This window comes from Lampris incognitus, chromosome 18, assembly GCF_029633865.1.
Source record: "Lampris incognitus isolate fLamInc1 chromosome 18, fLamInc1.hap2, whole genome shotgun sequence".
NCBI classification, from domain to species: domain Eukaryota; kingdom Metazoa; phylum Chordata; class Actinopteri; order Lampriformes; family Lampridae; genus Lampris; species Lampris incognitus.
The window spans coordinates 38,251,855-38,266,916 of NC_079228.1; the positions used below are offsets into that span (position 1 = coordinate 38,251,855).

The window sequence follows — 15,062 nt, forward strand, 5'->3', positions numbered from 1 at the left end:
AGTTGATTGACTGGTCCACTGACCTATTGAAAGGACGACTTGAATGACTGTTTCCAGTCATTCAAGTCCTGTAACTGACAAACTAGCTAAGTAACTGACAAACTAGCTTTAACAACTCACCTACAGACAAACAGATGGACAGATAGACAGACAGACAGGTAGGTAGACAGACACGACAGACAGATAGAAAGGCAGACAGACTAAATGATAGAAAGATAAACTACTGACTGACTGGTAAACTGGCAACCAAGTTTACATGACCACACTAACCAACCACAAGGCGAGTAATAGAAAGTATCAGAAAAGGACAGTTTTGAATGCAAATCTTCTGGATTGTATCTTTAATATCGCCATGTTTCAGGAGGCTGTGGCTTTCACAGATGAGGACATACATCCCAGCACATTCCTGCCTATGTTCAGAAACAGTTCTGTTTTTATTTATTCCCTAAGGGACGGCAGGGGGGAAGGGGGGAATTGATTTCATCATGCAAAGCGGATAATCTGCTGTTCGATTCTACATTCACTGGCAGTGAATATATTTATGGATGGTTGGAAAGTGGAACACTCCGCTTCCAGTATCCATTCTGATATCAGCCTGGTACCATTGCGCAAGCCAGTCGACGCCTCCTGTCTGGGTCCGTTTCATGTAAAACAACCCACCGCTTTTTGAACAGGCGCCCGCACAGACAGACAATAATCAAATACAGTGGCACTGTAACTCACGTTAGGGTTTTTTTCCCCTACCAACTTCTGCCATTACCATGACCAACATCAATGATCTGTGTATTTCAAAGCACCATGGCTCTGTTTCAATCGACAACAGTCATCAATGTTCATTCGCACAAACGAGAGCAATGATTTGACAGTGCTGATGAAACAGAACCACTTGAGCAGAACTGATAGGACAGAGATGATTTGACGGAGCTGATTGGACAAAGCTGACTGGACAGGGCTGATTGGTGAATTAATTGGACAGAGCTGATTGGATACAGCTAATCGAACAGAGCTGACTGGACAGAGCTGATTGGACATAGCTAACTGAACAGAGTTGATTGGTAAGAATTAATTGGACAGAGCTGATTGGATACAGCTAATTGAACAGAGCTGATTGGAAAAAGCTAATTGGACAGAGCTGATTGGACAGAGCTGACTGGATAGAGCTAATTGAACAGAGCTGACTGGACAGAGCTTATTGGACAGAGCTGACTGGAAAGCAATGATGTACCAATGTGAGGATGTACCTTTTGTGTGCCTATCTACCCTGGAAGAGGAATCAATTCTCTAATGCTCTTTCTGAGGTTTCCTCCATTTTTATTTTCCTGACAAGGTTTTTTTTTTTCTTGAGAGTTCTCCCTCATCCAAATCAAGGCTTCTAAGGATAGGGGGTGTTGTACACTACACCGACTGTGTATAAAGCCCTCTGGGACAGAATTGTGATTCTGAGAAAAAAAATCATATTAGACTATTAGCAGTTTGAGGTAACTGGAAGCAAATGGTTAAAGAAGTAACCTATTTTTCTCATTACAACTGCTCGAACATCCCTTTATGTGTGTGTGTGCAAAAGGCAGAAAATGAGGCCAATTCACTCTGATCTGTGACAGGTTATACGTGGCTCTTGGTCCCCCCCCTTTTCTCCCCAATTGTACTTGGCCAATTACCCCACTCTTCCGAGCCATCCCAGTTGCTGCTCCACCCCCTCTGCCGATCCTGGGTGGGCTGCAGATTACCACATGCCTCCTCTGATACATGTGGAGTCACCAGCCGCTTCTTTTCACCTGACAGTGAGGAGTTTTGTCAGGGGGACATAGCACGTGGGAGGATCACGCTATTCCCCCCAGTTCCCCCTACCCCCTGAACAGGTGCGCCGACCGACCAGAGGAGGCGCTAGTGCAGCGACCAGGATACACACCCACATCCAGCTTCCCACCCGCAGACACGGGCAATTGTGTCTGTAGGGACGCCCAACCAAGCCAGAGGTAACATGGGGATTCGAACCGGCGATCCCTGTGATGGTAGGCAACGGAATAGACCACTATGCCACCCGAATGCCCTCTTGTTTTAAATTTAAGTGGAAGGGGGTGTCAAGTATTAACAGTAGATGATGTGAAAAGATGAAACCAATAGAATGCTCCGATATTAGAGACTAACACTGAGAACCAATGTGAGCAGATGGGGACCAAGTTTCAAACAGCAACCTCAGTTAATTCAATGAGATAGAAAGGTCTTCAGCGAGCCAACAACAACTTAAATTTCTATAACGCCTTTCAAGGGACCGAAGGACACTTCACACATAGTGGAGCAGACATAATACAAGAACAGAAAATAAAAATAGCAAAGATCCCTGAGAATGATAAAAGTGACTACACACCATCGGCCTTGGCAAACAGGTCAGTTTTCAGCTAAACACTCTATATCCCTCAGAGATTAAAAAAACAAAACAAACAACAAAACTAAAGCATCGCTTTTAAAGAAGATAACAGTATGAGCACAGAACAAACACAACTTTGGTAGAAGGAATACAGCGTATGTCTGTCTTTTACCGACCAAGCACTGTTCTCATATCTGTGTCGCACACGGCGGGGGGGCGGGACATGGTGATGGTGGAAGTTAGATGGGGCAGAAAATAACACCTGTAACTATCACGCAGAGAGATAAGGAGATATGAAGGAGAAAGGAGAGTAAAGAAAAGAGGAAAGCGAGAGAAATATGCCATGCCTAGTAAAGAGAATTCAGATGCAGGTAGCGTAGAGAGATATACACACACACACACACACACACACACACACACACACACACACACACACACACACAGATGAAAGAGAAGAAGTGATGAAGTCTTCCCGGCAAACTCACACTCTGCCTTGGCGCAGATGAGGCTGGCTGTGGGGTTCCCGAAGGAGCGCAGGATGGCGGTAATGGCCAAACTCAGGTCCTCATTGCTGGGATACAGTGTCACCGAGGCGAACCGTAGGTAGGGCAGCCGGGGAGTCTCCTCCGGACCGATCTTCACATGGGGGATCTGGGCATACAAGGAAGGAAGAAAGAAAGAAAGCAAGATGATAGATAGATAGACAGAGAGAGAGAGCTAGCTCATACAACCTATATCTCAACAATAACCAAGCAAAGCCGGCATTTTCTTCCAGAATTCAACTCCGTTTCCCATCTATTCATACTAGATTTTTTTGTTAAAAATAGTATACATCCTGGCATTTTTAGTATTCTATATTTCTTGTCACTATGAAAATGAATGAATACTAAACACTACGTAGTACGGTTATAGTACAGGTATTCAGACACAACCCTCATCTCTTTCCTTGTCTGCCTGGGTGATGGTAATGGATCTGTCAACACTCGCTGCCGGTCTCTTTGAGCCGGATGGAGGACGTCCTCTTGGATGGAGGACTCCTCTTTTTTAAAGATTGTAGAGGAGTCTTAGACAATTAGGACAAGTGAGGAACCAGTTTTAACCTCTACAGATTGATAGGCTGATGAAATGAAAGAGGGCGATAATGGAACCTGAGGAGGGCGGGTAGTGAACGGAGAGAGATGAAGAGATGGAGAGGAGCGGAAAGTGAGGTAGGGATCAGAGAGCGAGAGCGAGAAGGGGGAAATATGGTCAGATAAGGCAAGCGAGAGAAAATGAGAGAGTGAAAGGAGGGGGGCAGGGAAGGAGACTAATAGAGCAGATGGCTTAAGGGAGGGAGGAAGAAGAGAGAGGGGGGAGGAGAGAGGAAACCAGAAGAGATAAGAGGGGAATCGAAAAGTCAGAAGTGAAACAGGATAAAAATCAGAGGGCAGAGAAAAGAGAGGAGGAATAGAGGGAGGATGGAGTGACAGCAGGCATCAGATAATGTGCTCGGGTTGTGATAGCAAAAAAGCCGTTCATAGTCCCCACTGGGAACTGATGATTTACCACCATGTATTAACCATACATGAGTGACCAGATTGTGAAACAATGGCACATGTTCCTGGAGAAGCCATTGAGGCCTTTGCAAGCCAAAACCACATTTTTTGGATTCATTTTCTAAAAATTTGTCATCATGGTCCAACAACTCTAACAAAAACTCTAAGAGCTTACTGATTGATGCAAAAAAGCACAGAAAATTACGTGTTCTAAATCATTTATAACGAATGACTTTATGCACGCTCAATAACCCAGGTAAGAAAATTCCAGAAAGGTGAACCAGTTCATCTGGACACAACGTAGTGGGAGAAACGCTTCATCACTCATCCAAGTGACCTCTTCAGTCTTAACAGACTGCAGGTAGCCTTCAACCTTAGAAACAGCAAAGTTGCATAACCACCGAAACCAGCGATAGGTTTCATTTGCAAACTGGCGTGACCATTAACTAGAGTTTCAATGGCCATGTGTACTATTCAGAGGGTTGGGGAATGGTTGCAATCACAGCATCGTAAGATGCTGGTACAAGGTAGTCCCCAAAGGGCTTTACAATCAGTACAATATACAACAACATACAGCATAAGACACCCTCTATCTTTGAACCCTAGACCTGAATGAAGAAGAACGCCATGAGAAAATTATCAGGAAATTAAATATGGAAGAAACCTCAGGAAGAGCAAAAGAGGAGGTAAGAAAGAAAAAAAATGAATGTAATAAAAGAAAAAATGACAGTATGTACTCACTGGGTATGTGCTAGTATGTGTTATCAGATAAAAGAAAACAAGCCAATCTAATCCCCATCCACCACAGGGAGACCCCATCCAATCACAGCTCACAAGGCAGAGACCCCACCCACTTCACACACACTCTCTCGCACACACACACACACACAACCAAAGATCCTAGCACTCTGAAAGTCATTTCATTAGTTTCACTCAGGTGCTGGAGTCCCCCAGAGCATTCCTTTTGTTTTCCTCTTCTTTAATAACATTTGTATATATATATATATATATATAAAATCACACGTACGCACGCACACACACACTCGCGCGCGTGTGTACACACACACACACACGTATATATATATATATATATATATATATATATATATATAAACAAACACGAATACACAACAGAATCAGAATCATGTTTATTGGCCATGTAGGTTTGCACATAATGGAATTTGACTCCTGTTTCGTGGCTCTCTCAGTGTACTTAACATAGAATAACAACAGGACAACACAACAATATTCAGATATATCCACAAGGATTGACTTATACAGGCGAAATAAGAAGTGATGAAGTGCAATGGTGCAGAGAATATGTCAAAGATGCTGAAATAGATGTTAGCAGGTTACTTACATACATGCCTGAGGTAGATGACATGACAGAGTGTACCAGTATAGGTACCGTGTAGAGTACAGTACAGTATATACGAAATGGTTGGACTTATGTGACAGTGTTAAGTGCTAATTTTAATGACAGCCTGCAGAAAGAAACTGTTTTTATATCTGGTTGTTTTGGGGAACAGTGCTCTGTAGCACCTACCAGAGGGGAGGACTTGGAACAGGTTGTGACCGGGTGTGATAGGTCTGCAGTGATGTTGCCTGCCCGCTTCCAGAGTCTGGAGGTGTATAAGTCCTGAATGGAGGGCAGGTTGGCACCAATGTGTTTCTCTGCAGACTTAACTGTCCATTGTAGTCTGTCCCTGTCCTGTTTGGTGGCCGATCCAAACCAGACATTGATGGATGTGCAGAGGACAGACTGGATTATTGTAGTGTAGAACTGAATCAGCAGTTCCCGAGGCAGGTTAAATTTCTTGAGCTGGCGGAGAAAGTACATCTTCTGCTGGACCTTTTTGATGATTGTGTCTATGTTGGATGCCCACCCTAGGTCCTGGGAGATTGTGGAGCCCAGAAATATGTAGATTTTTACCATGGACACCGTGCTATCAAGTATGGTAAAGGGGTAGTGTTGGGGGACTCCTCCTGAAGTCCACTGTCATCCCCACTGTCTTGAGCGCATTCAGCTCCAGGTTGTTATGGCTGCACCAAAGGGCCAGCTGATCAACCTCCCATCTATATGCAGACTCGTCACCATCCCAGATAAGGCCGATGATGGTTGTGTCATTTGTGTCATCCACAAACTTCAGGAGTTTAACAGACGGGTCACCTGAGATGCAGTCATTTGTGTAGAGGGAGAAGAGCAGAGGGGAGAGCACACATCCCTGGGGGGCACCAGTGCCGATTGGCCGGTTGCTGGATGTAATGTTCCCCAGTCTCACCAGCTGTCTTTTGTCTGTCAGGAAATTTTTCAATCCGCTGGCAGATTGGGGCTGGTACAGTGAGCCGGGTGAGTTTGGAGTGGAGGATATCTGGGTCGATGGTGTTGAACGCTGAGCTGAAGTCCACAAACAGGACCCTTGCATATGTCCCTGGGGATTCAAGGTGTTGGAAGATGTAGTGCAATCCCATGTTGACTGGATCATCCACTGACTTGTTTGCTCGGGAGGCAAACTGCAGGTGGGAGAGCAGGGGGCCTGTGATTTCCTTCAGGTGGGTGAACACCAGTCTCTTGAAGGATTTCATGACCACAGACGTTAGGGCAATGGGCCTGTATTCATATAATCCTGTGACACAGGGTTTCTTGGGGACCAGGATAATAGTGGAGCTCTTGAAGCAGGAGGGGACGTCACACAGCTCCAGTGATCTCTTGAAAATCAGTGTGAAAATGGGGTCCAACTGGTCAGCACAGACTTTAAGACAGGAGGGTGACATGCCATCCGGGCCCAGTGCCTTCTTGCTCTTCTGTCTCTGGAAGCTGGCGCACGTCCTCAACACAGATCATGAGTGCAGGTGGGGGATTGATGGGGAGGGGAAAGTGGCTGGCAGGGAGTGCAGTTGGTTGCATTGTGTGGCCAGAGAGGGTGATGGGTGTGACAGTTTGCTTTTCAAACCTGTAGTAAAACCCATTTCAAGTCATCAGCCAGTTGGTTGGTTCCCTGCAGTGTGGAGGATGGTCTCCTGTAGTTGGTAATGTCTTTCAAACTGCTCCAGACTGATGATGGGGTCATTGGCAGAAAATCTTTTCAGAGTAGCACCTTTTTGCCACTCTGATCTCCTTTGTGAGTATATTTCTGGCTTTGTTATACCAGCTCCTATCTCCACTCCTGTAGGCTTCCTCTTTTGCCTGACGAAGCTGCCTGAGTTTAGTTGTGAACCAGGGCTTATGGTTGTTAAAGGTACAGAAAGTTTTGGTGGGCACACACATCCTCACAAAAGCTGATGTAAGATGTCACAGTGTCAGTAAGTTCATCCAGGTCTGTAGATGCAGCCTCAAAAACACTCCAGTAAGTGCAGTTGAGGCAGGCCTTGAGCTCCTGTTTTGACTCATTGGTCCATTTCATCAGTTTTAACCACAGGCTTTGCAGATTTCAGTTTCTGCCTGTAGGCTGGGATATGATGAAACAGACAGTGATCAGAGAGGCCCAGGGCTGCACGGGGGACAGAGCGATTGGTGTCCATTAATATTGTGTAGCAATGATCCAGTGTTTTTGTGTCCGGTGGGACATTTAACATGCTGTCTGTATTTTGGCAGTTCGTGGCTGAGGTTAGCTCTGTTAAAATCTCCAAGGATAATAAGTAGGGAGTCTGGACATTTGCGCTCCATGTTTATAATTTGATCAGCCAGGTGTTTTAACGCCACTTTAACACAGGCCTGGGGTGGGATATAGACACCGACCAGAATAATAATGAAAATTCCCGCAGTGAACAGAATGGTTTAGTCAATGAAAAAGGTCTAAGTGAGGGCTGCATGATTTCTTCAACACTGCGACATCCATACACCAACCTTCGTTTATGTAGAAACATATGCCGCCAACCTGTTTTTCCCCTTGACAGCGCCATTTCACGTACCCGGAGTTGGAACTGCGGCAGATCAAGTGTACTGTCTGCGATGTGCTCACTGACCCAGGTTTCAGTGAGACACAGCGCAGCAGATCTGGAAAAGTCCTGAGTTTTTTCCCCCAATTAGGAGTGGCAGTTCGTCCATCTTGTTAGCCAGAGAGCGGAAATTCGGTGGGTGGATTGATGGGAACACGGTTCTAAATCCCTGCTGTCGCAGTTTAACGAGCGCTCCAGCTCGCTTACCCCTTCGGCGTCTTTGTCGTAGTCCGCACAGGGCTGTAACAATCAAGAACTCGGCAAGACTTACATTAAAATGTTCAATTAAAGTTGGTAAGTCTGTTCAGTTTGTCCAGTGGACAGTTGGAGGCTTAAAAGTTCTTCCCAGCTGTAAGTGATCAGTGAGTGGGCGCTGGAAACTAAACAAAAACAGAAAGAAAAAGAAAAAGTAATAATAATAATACATTTTATTTGTGGGCGCCTTTCAGAGCACTCAAGGACACCCTACAGAACACAGTAAAAAACAAGCAGCACTGTAAAGACAGCATAAAAATCAAAACAAAGCAGGGTAGACAATAAAAAGTTAACACAACAGATAAGTATAAAATCATCCTCTGCAAAAAACTCAATGAAGCGTGGATCAGACTGAACATGCCAGTTTGAAAAGGTAAGTTTTGAGACGGGATTTGAAGGTTGAAAGAGAGTCAACGTTGTGAATGTCTTGTGGGAGAGAGTTCCATAGGCAGGGGGCAGAATGACTGAAGGCTCTAGACCCCATGGTAGTCAAGCGGGCCAATGGTGTAGTGAGTTGGAGAGCCAAGAGGATCTGAGAGTGCGGAAGGGCGTGTGGATATGAAGGAGTTCGGAACGATACGAAGGAGCTAGGTTATTAAGGGCCTTAAAGGTGAGGAGCAGCACAAGTACAAGAGAGTGCAGAACTGAGGGTACAGTCTTTGGTGCCATCTTGATGACAAGCAACATACACACAAAAAACAAAACACCTACACATACTTGTGAACATGAACAGAATAACAGGCATGCGCACACACGCACACACCATCGGCGGTCACTCAGGGTCAAGTATGACTGTCCTCCTTTTGGTCTTTGTGGGTCTTCAGGTAGGCGCAGAGGCTGATTCTGGAGCCACATATTTTGGGGCAATGTGGGCAAGGGTGTGAAGAAGCGGTTGAAGATGTGGTTTGAGCCTTTCTTGTAACTTACTTCTTTCTGGGTCTGCGCTTGTTTTCAGCACGACAGTGGAGGTCATGGGTGTAGTGACCAGCACCCTCGCAGACACTGAGTCTCCAGGCTTCCCCGTTTTTTGCTGCTTGTTCCCAGGTGTTAAGGTCGATGCCAAACCTTTTGATGTGGGCCCTGAAGTTATCTTTATATTGTTTCTTTTGTCCTCCTGGGGCATGGCGTCCTGTCACAACATGAGAGTAGAGGACTTCTTTCACGAGGCGAGAGTCAGACATGTGGAGGACATGGCCAGTCCATCTCAGCTGATTTTGTGCGATGGTGGCAGTTATAGTAGGTATGTTGGCCTCCTTGAAGACGCTGAAGTTGTAGCGCTTATCCTCCCAGCTGATATTGAGGATCTTCCTGAGGCATCGCTGTTGGTATGCCTTGAGTGCCTTCAGATGCCTGCTATATGTGGTCCAGGTTTCTGACCCATGGGCAGCACTACCGCTTTGTACTCCAGAATTTTTCTTCTGGCCTGAAGGTCACAGTTTTCAAAATCCCTTTTACTCAATCTTGAGAAGGCCTGGCTGGATCAAGTAAGACAATTGTGCATTTCAATGTCAATGTTGGCTTTGGAGGAGAGAAGGCTGCCAAGATATTGGAACTGTTCCATGTTTTCGAGTCTAGCATCTACAGGGATGGATGGGGGCAAAGCAGGCATATTTCTGTTGGGTGGGGGTTGGTAGGGGATATGGGTCTTTTTTATGTTAATGGCCAGGCCAAGCGGCTTGTATGCCTTTGAAAAGGCGTCCATTATGCTCTGTAGTTCCTCTTCTACGAGGGACACTAAGGCATTGTCATCGGCAGACTGCAGCTGAATGACGGATGTGGTGGCGGTTTTACTTTTAGCCCTGAATCTGTTAATGTTCAGAAGATTACCATCAGTTCTGTAGATGACTTTGAACCCCTGAGGCAGATTTGGATCCGTGGGGTGGAGGATGGTGGCATTGAAGACAGAGAACATGGTTGAGGCAATGACACAGCCTTGTTTATCTCCTGTGTGGACCTTAAAGGACTCTGTTTCGTCTTCTCTGTCTTTTTGACGGACGATAATGTAGTCAATGAGATGCCAAATATTAAAACGAGGCTGCATCCAGGTTGTTTTAAATTTGCTCTTCTGGCGGAAGAGTGTGTTGGTGATGGTTAGGCTGTGCTCTGAGCATGTTGTTAACAGCAGGATGCTATTGGAGTTTGTGTTTCCAACTCCTAACATGCCAATTATGCCTCTCCACAAGTTATTATTTCGTCCCGCTCTGGCATTGAAATCTCTAAACAGGATTAGCTTATCCTCCTTGGGGACTTTCGTGAGAACATTGTCCAGGTCGGCATAGAAGGTCTCATTAGTTCCTCTTGTGAGCTAAATGTTGGCGCATATGCAGTGATGACAATGATGCTTTGGTTCTTTACAAGCGCCAGTTGTATTGTCATCAGGTGTTCATTGATGCCAAAAGAAACCTCAGCAAGGTGACAAATGAGGCTGTTTTTTTATGGCAAAGCAAACATAGTGAATCCTTGGCTCATCAGCTGCTTTTCCTTTCCAGAAAAAAGTGTAACCACCTTTCCTCTTTCAGCTTCCCTTGGTTGGCCAATCAGGTTTCACAGAGTGTGGCAATATAAATCCAGAATCTTCTTGGCTCTCGGGCAATGATAGCTGTACGCCATTAAAGTCGATTGCGGGATTGATTGTCCATGAGTGTTAATATGTTCCAGGCTCCAAAATGTATGAGCTTCTGTTTCTGACTGCATGGTGGTGATCCCTCTGGATGTGGTGGTCCAGACTGGCCAACTATGTTAAGGGCACCTTTTCTAGCCCCCTCCCCAACTGGGGTTAACAGAGCAGCTCCTAAATAGGGCTGTTCAGTTGTGGGTGCAGCAGCTGAGAAGCCCCTCTGCCTCAGTCCCAGAGCTTAGCGACTGATCATACACCCACCGCCTGTGTGCCTGGTTGTGGCTAGGGGCTGTCAGACTTCACTGTCCTGTTCCCGTCACATCTTCCTGATCGCCACAGGGCTTTGACCCTGGATGTTTATGGGTTGATCTTTGCAGGAAGACGCCTTGGTGTGACAGCTTTTTACATGGAGAGACTGATGAGCCTGCAGCCACCACATGGTCCTTGGGAGGGGATGGCCAGAGTCCAATGGCATGGAGAACCAAGACGATTGGGGACCACCTTCTGTTGCAGCCTTCATCTGCCGTTGTGACCTGCAGACATCTTCCACCAGTTCCACCACTGAGGTCTTTGTTTGACACACACACACACACACACAGGAATAGATAATAAACACACAAAAAATAAACACACATTCTCGTGAACACAAACAGAACATGCACGCACACGTACACCTACAAAGACTCAATGATCTGTCCCCTCTCTCTCTCTTTCTCCCTCTCTCAAACACACACACACACACACACACACACACACACACACACCCTTCGGGCTCCAGGTTACCTGTGTCATAAGAGGGGAGGAAATTGAAGGATTTCAGTTATGAGGGGAGAGAGTTGATCTGATCAGCAGCTGTAATCCTCAGCTCTCCATTCAGAAGGTTACTTCCTGTATAAAAAAACACTAAGATGGAACTGCAACTGTAACTCTGGATGAGGAAATGGAATGAGAAATCTGATCGTATCTAGAAGGTTGCTAGTTCAAACCCCATGCTCTGTAGAGCTGATTGGGCCTGGGCTGTAAACTGGAGGGTTGCTTGTATCGGGACACCAGTGTGCCCTTGGGCAAGGCAGGTGGCACTGGTCCGAGTCAGGGTAATGTAGACCAGAAATGGAAACATCTTCACTGCAACAAACAGATCAATAAACTAAATCTGAACTGCTGTTGGTAGCTGTCTATATGCAAACTGTGAAATTATAATATGAAAAGCAGAATGGCACGGCAAATAATCCCCCCCAAAAAAAAATCTGAAATACAGCAGAGATGTTTTCCACTGATAAAGAGATTATGCAGTAAAGAATAATGGAAAGGCAATCTTTGGAATTCTCCGATGGCAGGTCAGGTAATCCTTTCCAAAACCTTTGAGCAAATTTCTCTCAAAATATTTGATGATGCCGTTCTTCCTATAGGGAGAGTTTATTTTTAAAACCTGCAAATGGAAATGCAAGTGACTCATGTTTTGTTTTTTCTTGCTTTGTTAAATGTTGCTTAAAATTCCCACCCAGGGGCGTCCGGGTAGTGTAGCGGTCTAGTCCGTTACCTACCAACATGACGATCCCGGTTTGAATCCCCGTGTTACCTCCAGCTTGGTCGGGTGTCCCTACAGACACAATTGGCCGTGTCTGCGAGTGGGAAGCTGGATGTGGGTATGTTTCCTGGTCGCTGCACTAGCGCCTCCTCTGTTCGTCGGGGTGCCTGTTCAGGGGTTAGGGGGAACTGGGGGGAATAGCGTGCTCATCCCACGCACTATGCCCCCCCTGTGAAACTCCTCACTGTCAGGTGAAAGAAGCGGCTGGCGACTCCACATGCATCAGGAGACACGTGGTAGTCTGCAGCCCTTCTCGGATCGGCACAGGGGGTGGAGTACAGACCGGGACGGCTTGGAAGAGTGGGGTAGTTGGCCGGGTACAACTGAGGAGAAAAGGGGGGGGGGTCCCCCCCCCACCCAACCATTTGGATGGCATAGCTGCTGACACAAAGGTAAAACGAGCATTGCTATGTTTGTCTATACTGACTACGGTTAACGGAGTTCAGTTAAAATTTTGAAAACGCTTTTACTGTCTTTTAAGATGGCACATTAAGGATGAAACAGGAGTCGGGGCTTAGAAAATATCATTTCTGATTTGGTATTCAATCTTTACACCAAGTGTAGACCTGTCGACGTAGAACCATTATGATTCACTTGGGCTTTGCTCAGATCGATAGAAGTTTAAATCTAAATCAGGCAAAGATTCTGATGACAGCAGGTTTTTCATGCAAGCTCACAAGGACATGAGGATGTTAAAGGCCTGATGGTTTAAAGACCTTCACAGTAAAGATTTAACCCATACGCAAACATGCACGCAAATTAGCATGCCGTCACACAGCAACTCACACAAGAATACTCTCAAACACACACACACACACACACACACACACACACACACACACACACACACACACACACACACACACACACACACACACACACATACACACACACACACGTGTGCTGCAGGGAGGCCTGGCATGTTCACCTTTAACCTTTCCGGACTCTTTGACCATTTTTCATCTCATCTCATCACCAGCCGCTTCTCCGGGGTCGGGTCGCGGCTGCAGCAAGCTAAGTAGGGCACGCCAGACGTCCCTCTCCCTGGCAACACCCTCCAGCTCCTCCTGGGGGATCCCAATGCATTCCCAGGCCAGACTGGACATGTAGTCCCTCCAGCGAGTTCTGGGTCTACGCCGGGGTCTCCTCCCAGTTGGAAAACCTCCAAAGGAAGGCGCCAGGGGGCATCCTAATCAGATGCCAGAACCACCTCAACTGGCTCCTTTTGATGCGAAGGAGCAGCGGCTCTACTCCGAGCTCCCTCCGGATGTCAGAGCTCCTCACCCTATCTCTAAGGCTGAACCCAGACACCCTATGGAGAAAACTCATTTCAGCCGCTTGTATCCGCGATCTCACCCTTTTGGTCACTACCCAAAGCTCATGACCATAGGTGGGGAATGAAGACTGACTGGTAAATTGAGAGCTTTGCCTTCCGGCTCAGCTCCCTCTTCACCACAACGGTCCGGTACAACATCCGCTGGTGCTGCACCAATCCGCCTGTCAATCTCCCGCTCCATCCTACCCTCACTTGTGAACAAGACCCCAAGATACTTGAACTCCTTCACTTGAGGCAACCTCTCACCTCCAACCCAGAGGGAGCAATCCACCATCTTTGACTGCTTGATGCAGACGACTGTTCTGACATCTCGAGTGTGATCTGCATTTACACGCTGACTTTATTTCTAAAACACAACATTACCTTTCTGAAAAATAAAGCGTTTCATTTCCTTATTACAATTCCGAGAGGCTCCAGTCTGCAAAAACCAACACGCCTTTCGAAGATATCAAATGATCTAGCCTGTGAAACTCACCATCTGTTTTCACTGCTGAATCCTTCTAAATTACAACCTGTATTCAGTTATGTGGAAATTGTCAAGTGACACACGTGTAGTAAACTTAATGACCTTCCTTATTCACTTCTTTCTTCTCATGTATTACCTTTTATTCTTTTGTTTATGTTATTACACCACCGCACAACTATGAAAAAAAGTTTTGTTTTTGCATTTTTTCCCCCTTCTTTCCCAATTGTTCCTGGCCAATTACCCAACTCTTCCAAGCCATCCCGGTCGCTGCTCCACCCCCTCTGCCGAGCCGGGGAGGACTGCAGACTACCACATGCCTCCTCCGATACACGTGGAATCACCAGCCACTTCTTTTCACCTGACAGTGAGGAGTTTCACCGGGGGGGGGGGGGGTCACAAAATGCTAAGTGGTGGTAATTTTGTGACACGGTGCAGTTCTCCGACAACAGCAACATGAAGAAATGTCAATGACAACACCCGCATTGTGCTATATGCTGTGTTGAGACACAAAGTAATTGATCACAGAGAGACTCACAGGTGGAAGAAAGTTGGCTGTTTAACATTAAGGACAACGGGGAGAACAAATATTTACCCCACTGAAGAAAAAACTGGAAATACGATGGTCATGTTTGTGTAAAAGGTCTATGGAGGGAATTCTTACCTCTTTCTCCCCACAGATGTGACTGACAGTGGAGCCTGAGGCTGGGCTGGAGGCGGGGCCAATCACCGAGACCACGCCCTTTGGTAGGATCTGACACACTACGAGAGAGAGAGAGACAGAGAGAAGGTAGAAGAGATTAACATAAGCCAAGAGCACAAGGGTGGGAGAAAAAGAGAGGAAAGAGAGAGCGAGACAAAGAAAAATGGAGTGAAGAGACAGACAGACAGACAGACAGACAGACAGACAGACAGACAGACAGACAGACAGACAGACAGACAGACAGACAGACAGACAGAC

At 46.3% G+C, this 15,062-nt stretch overlaps 1 protein-coding gene across 1 annotated transcript in view; it reads right to left on the minus strand.

Moving 5' to 3' along the window:
- The window catches only part of LOC130128449 (glutamate receptor ionotropic, kainate 5-like), a 175,608-nt gene that overhangs the window by 111,902 nt on the left and 48,644 nt on the right, over positions 1–15,062 (minus strand). Inside the window, exons 5-6 of the mRNA XM_056298057.1 lie at positions 14,766–14,863; positions 2,854–3,019 (exon numbers count right to left, since the gene is read on the minus strand). Of these exons, the coding sequence (XP_056154032.1) occupies positions 2,854–3,019; positions 14,766–14,863 (264 nt within the window). The remainder of the gene's footprint in view (positions 1–2,853; positions 3,020–14,765; positions 14,864–15,062) is intronic.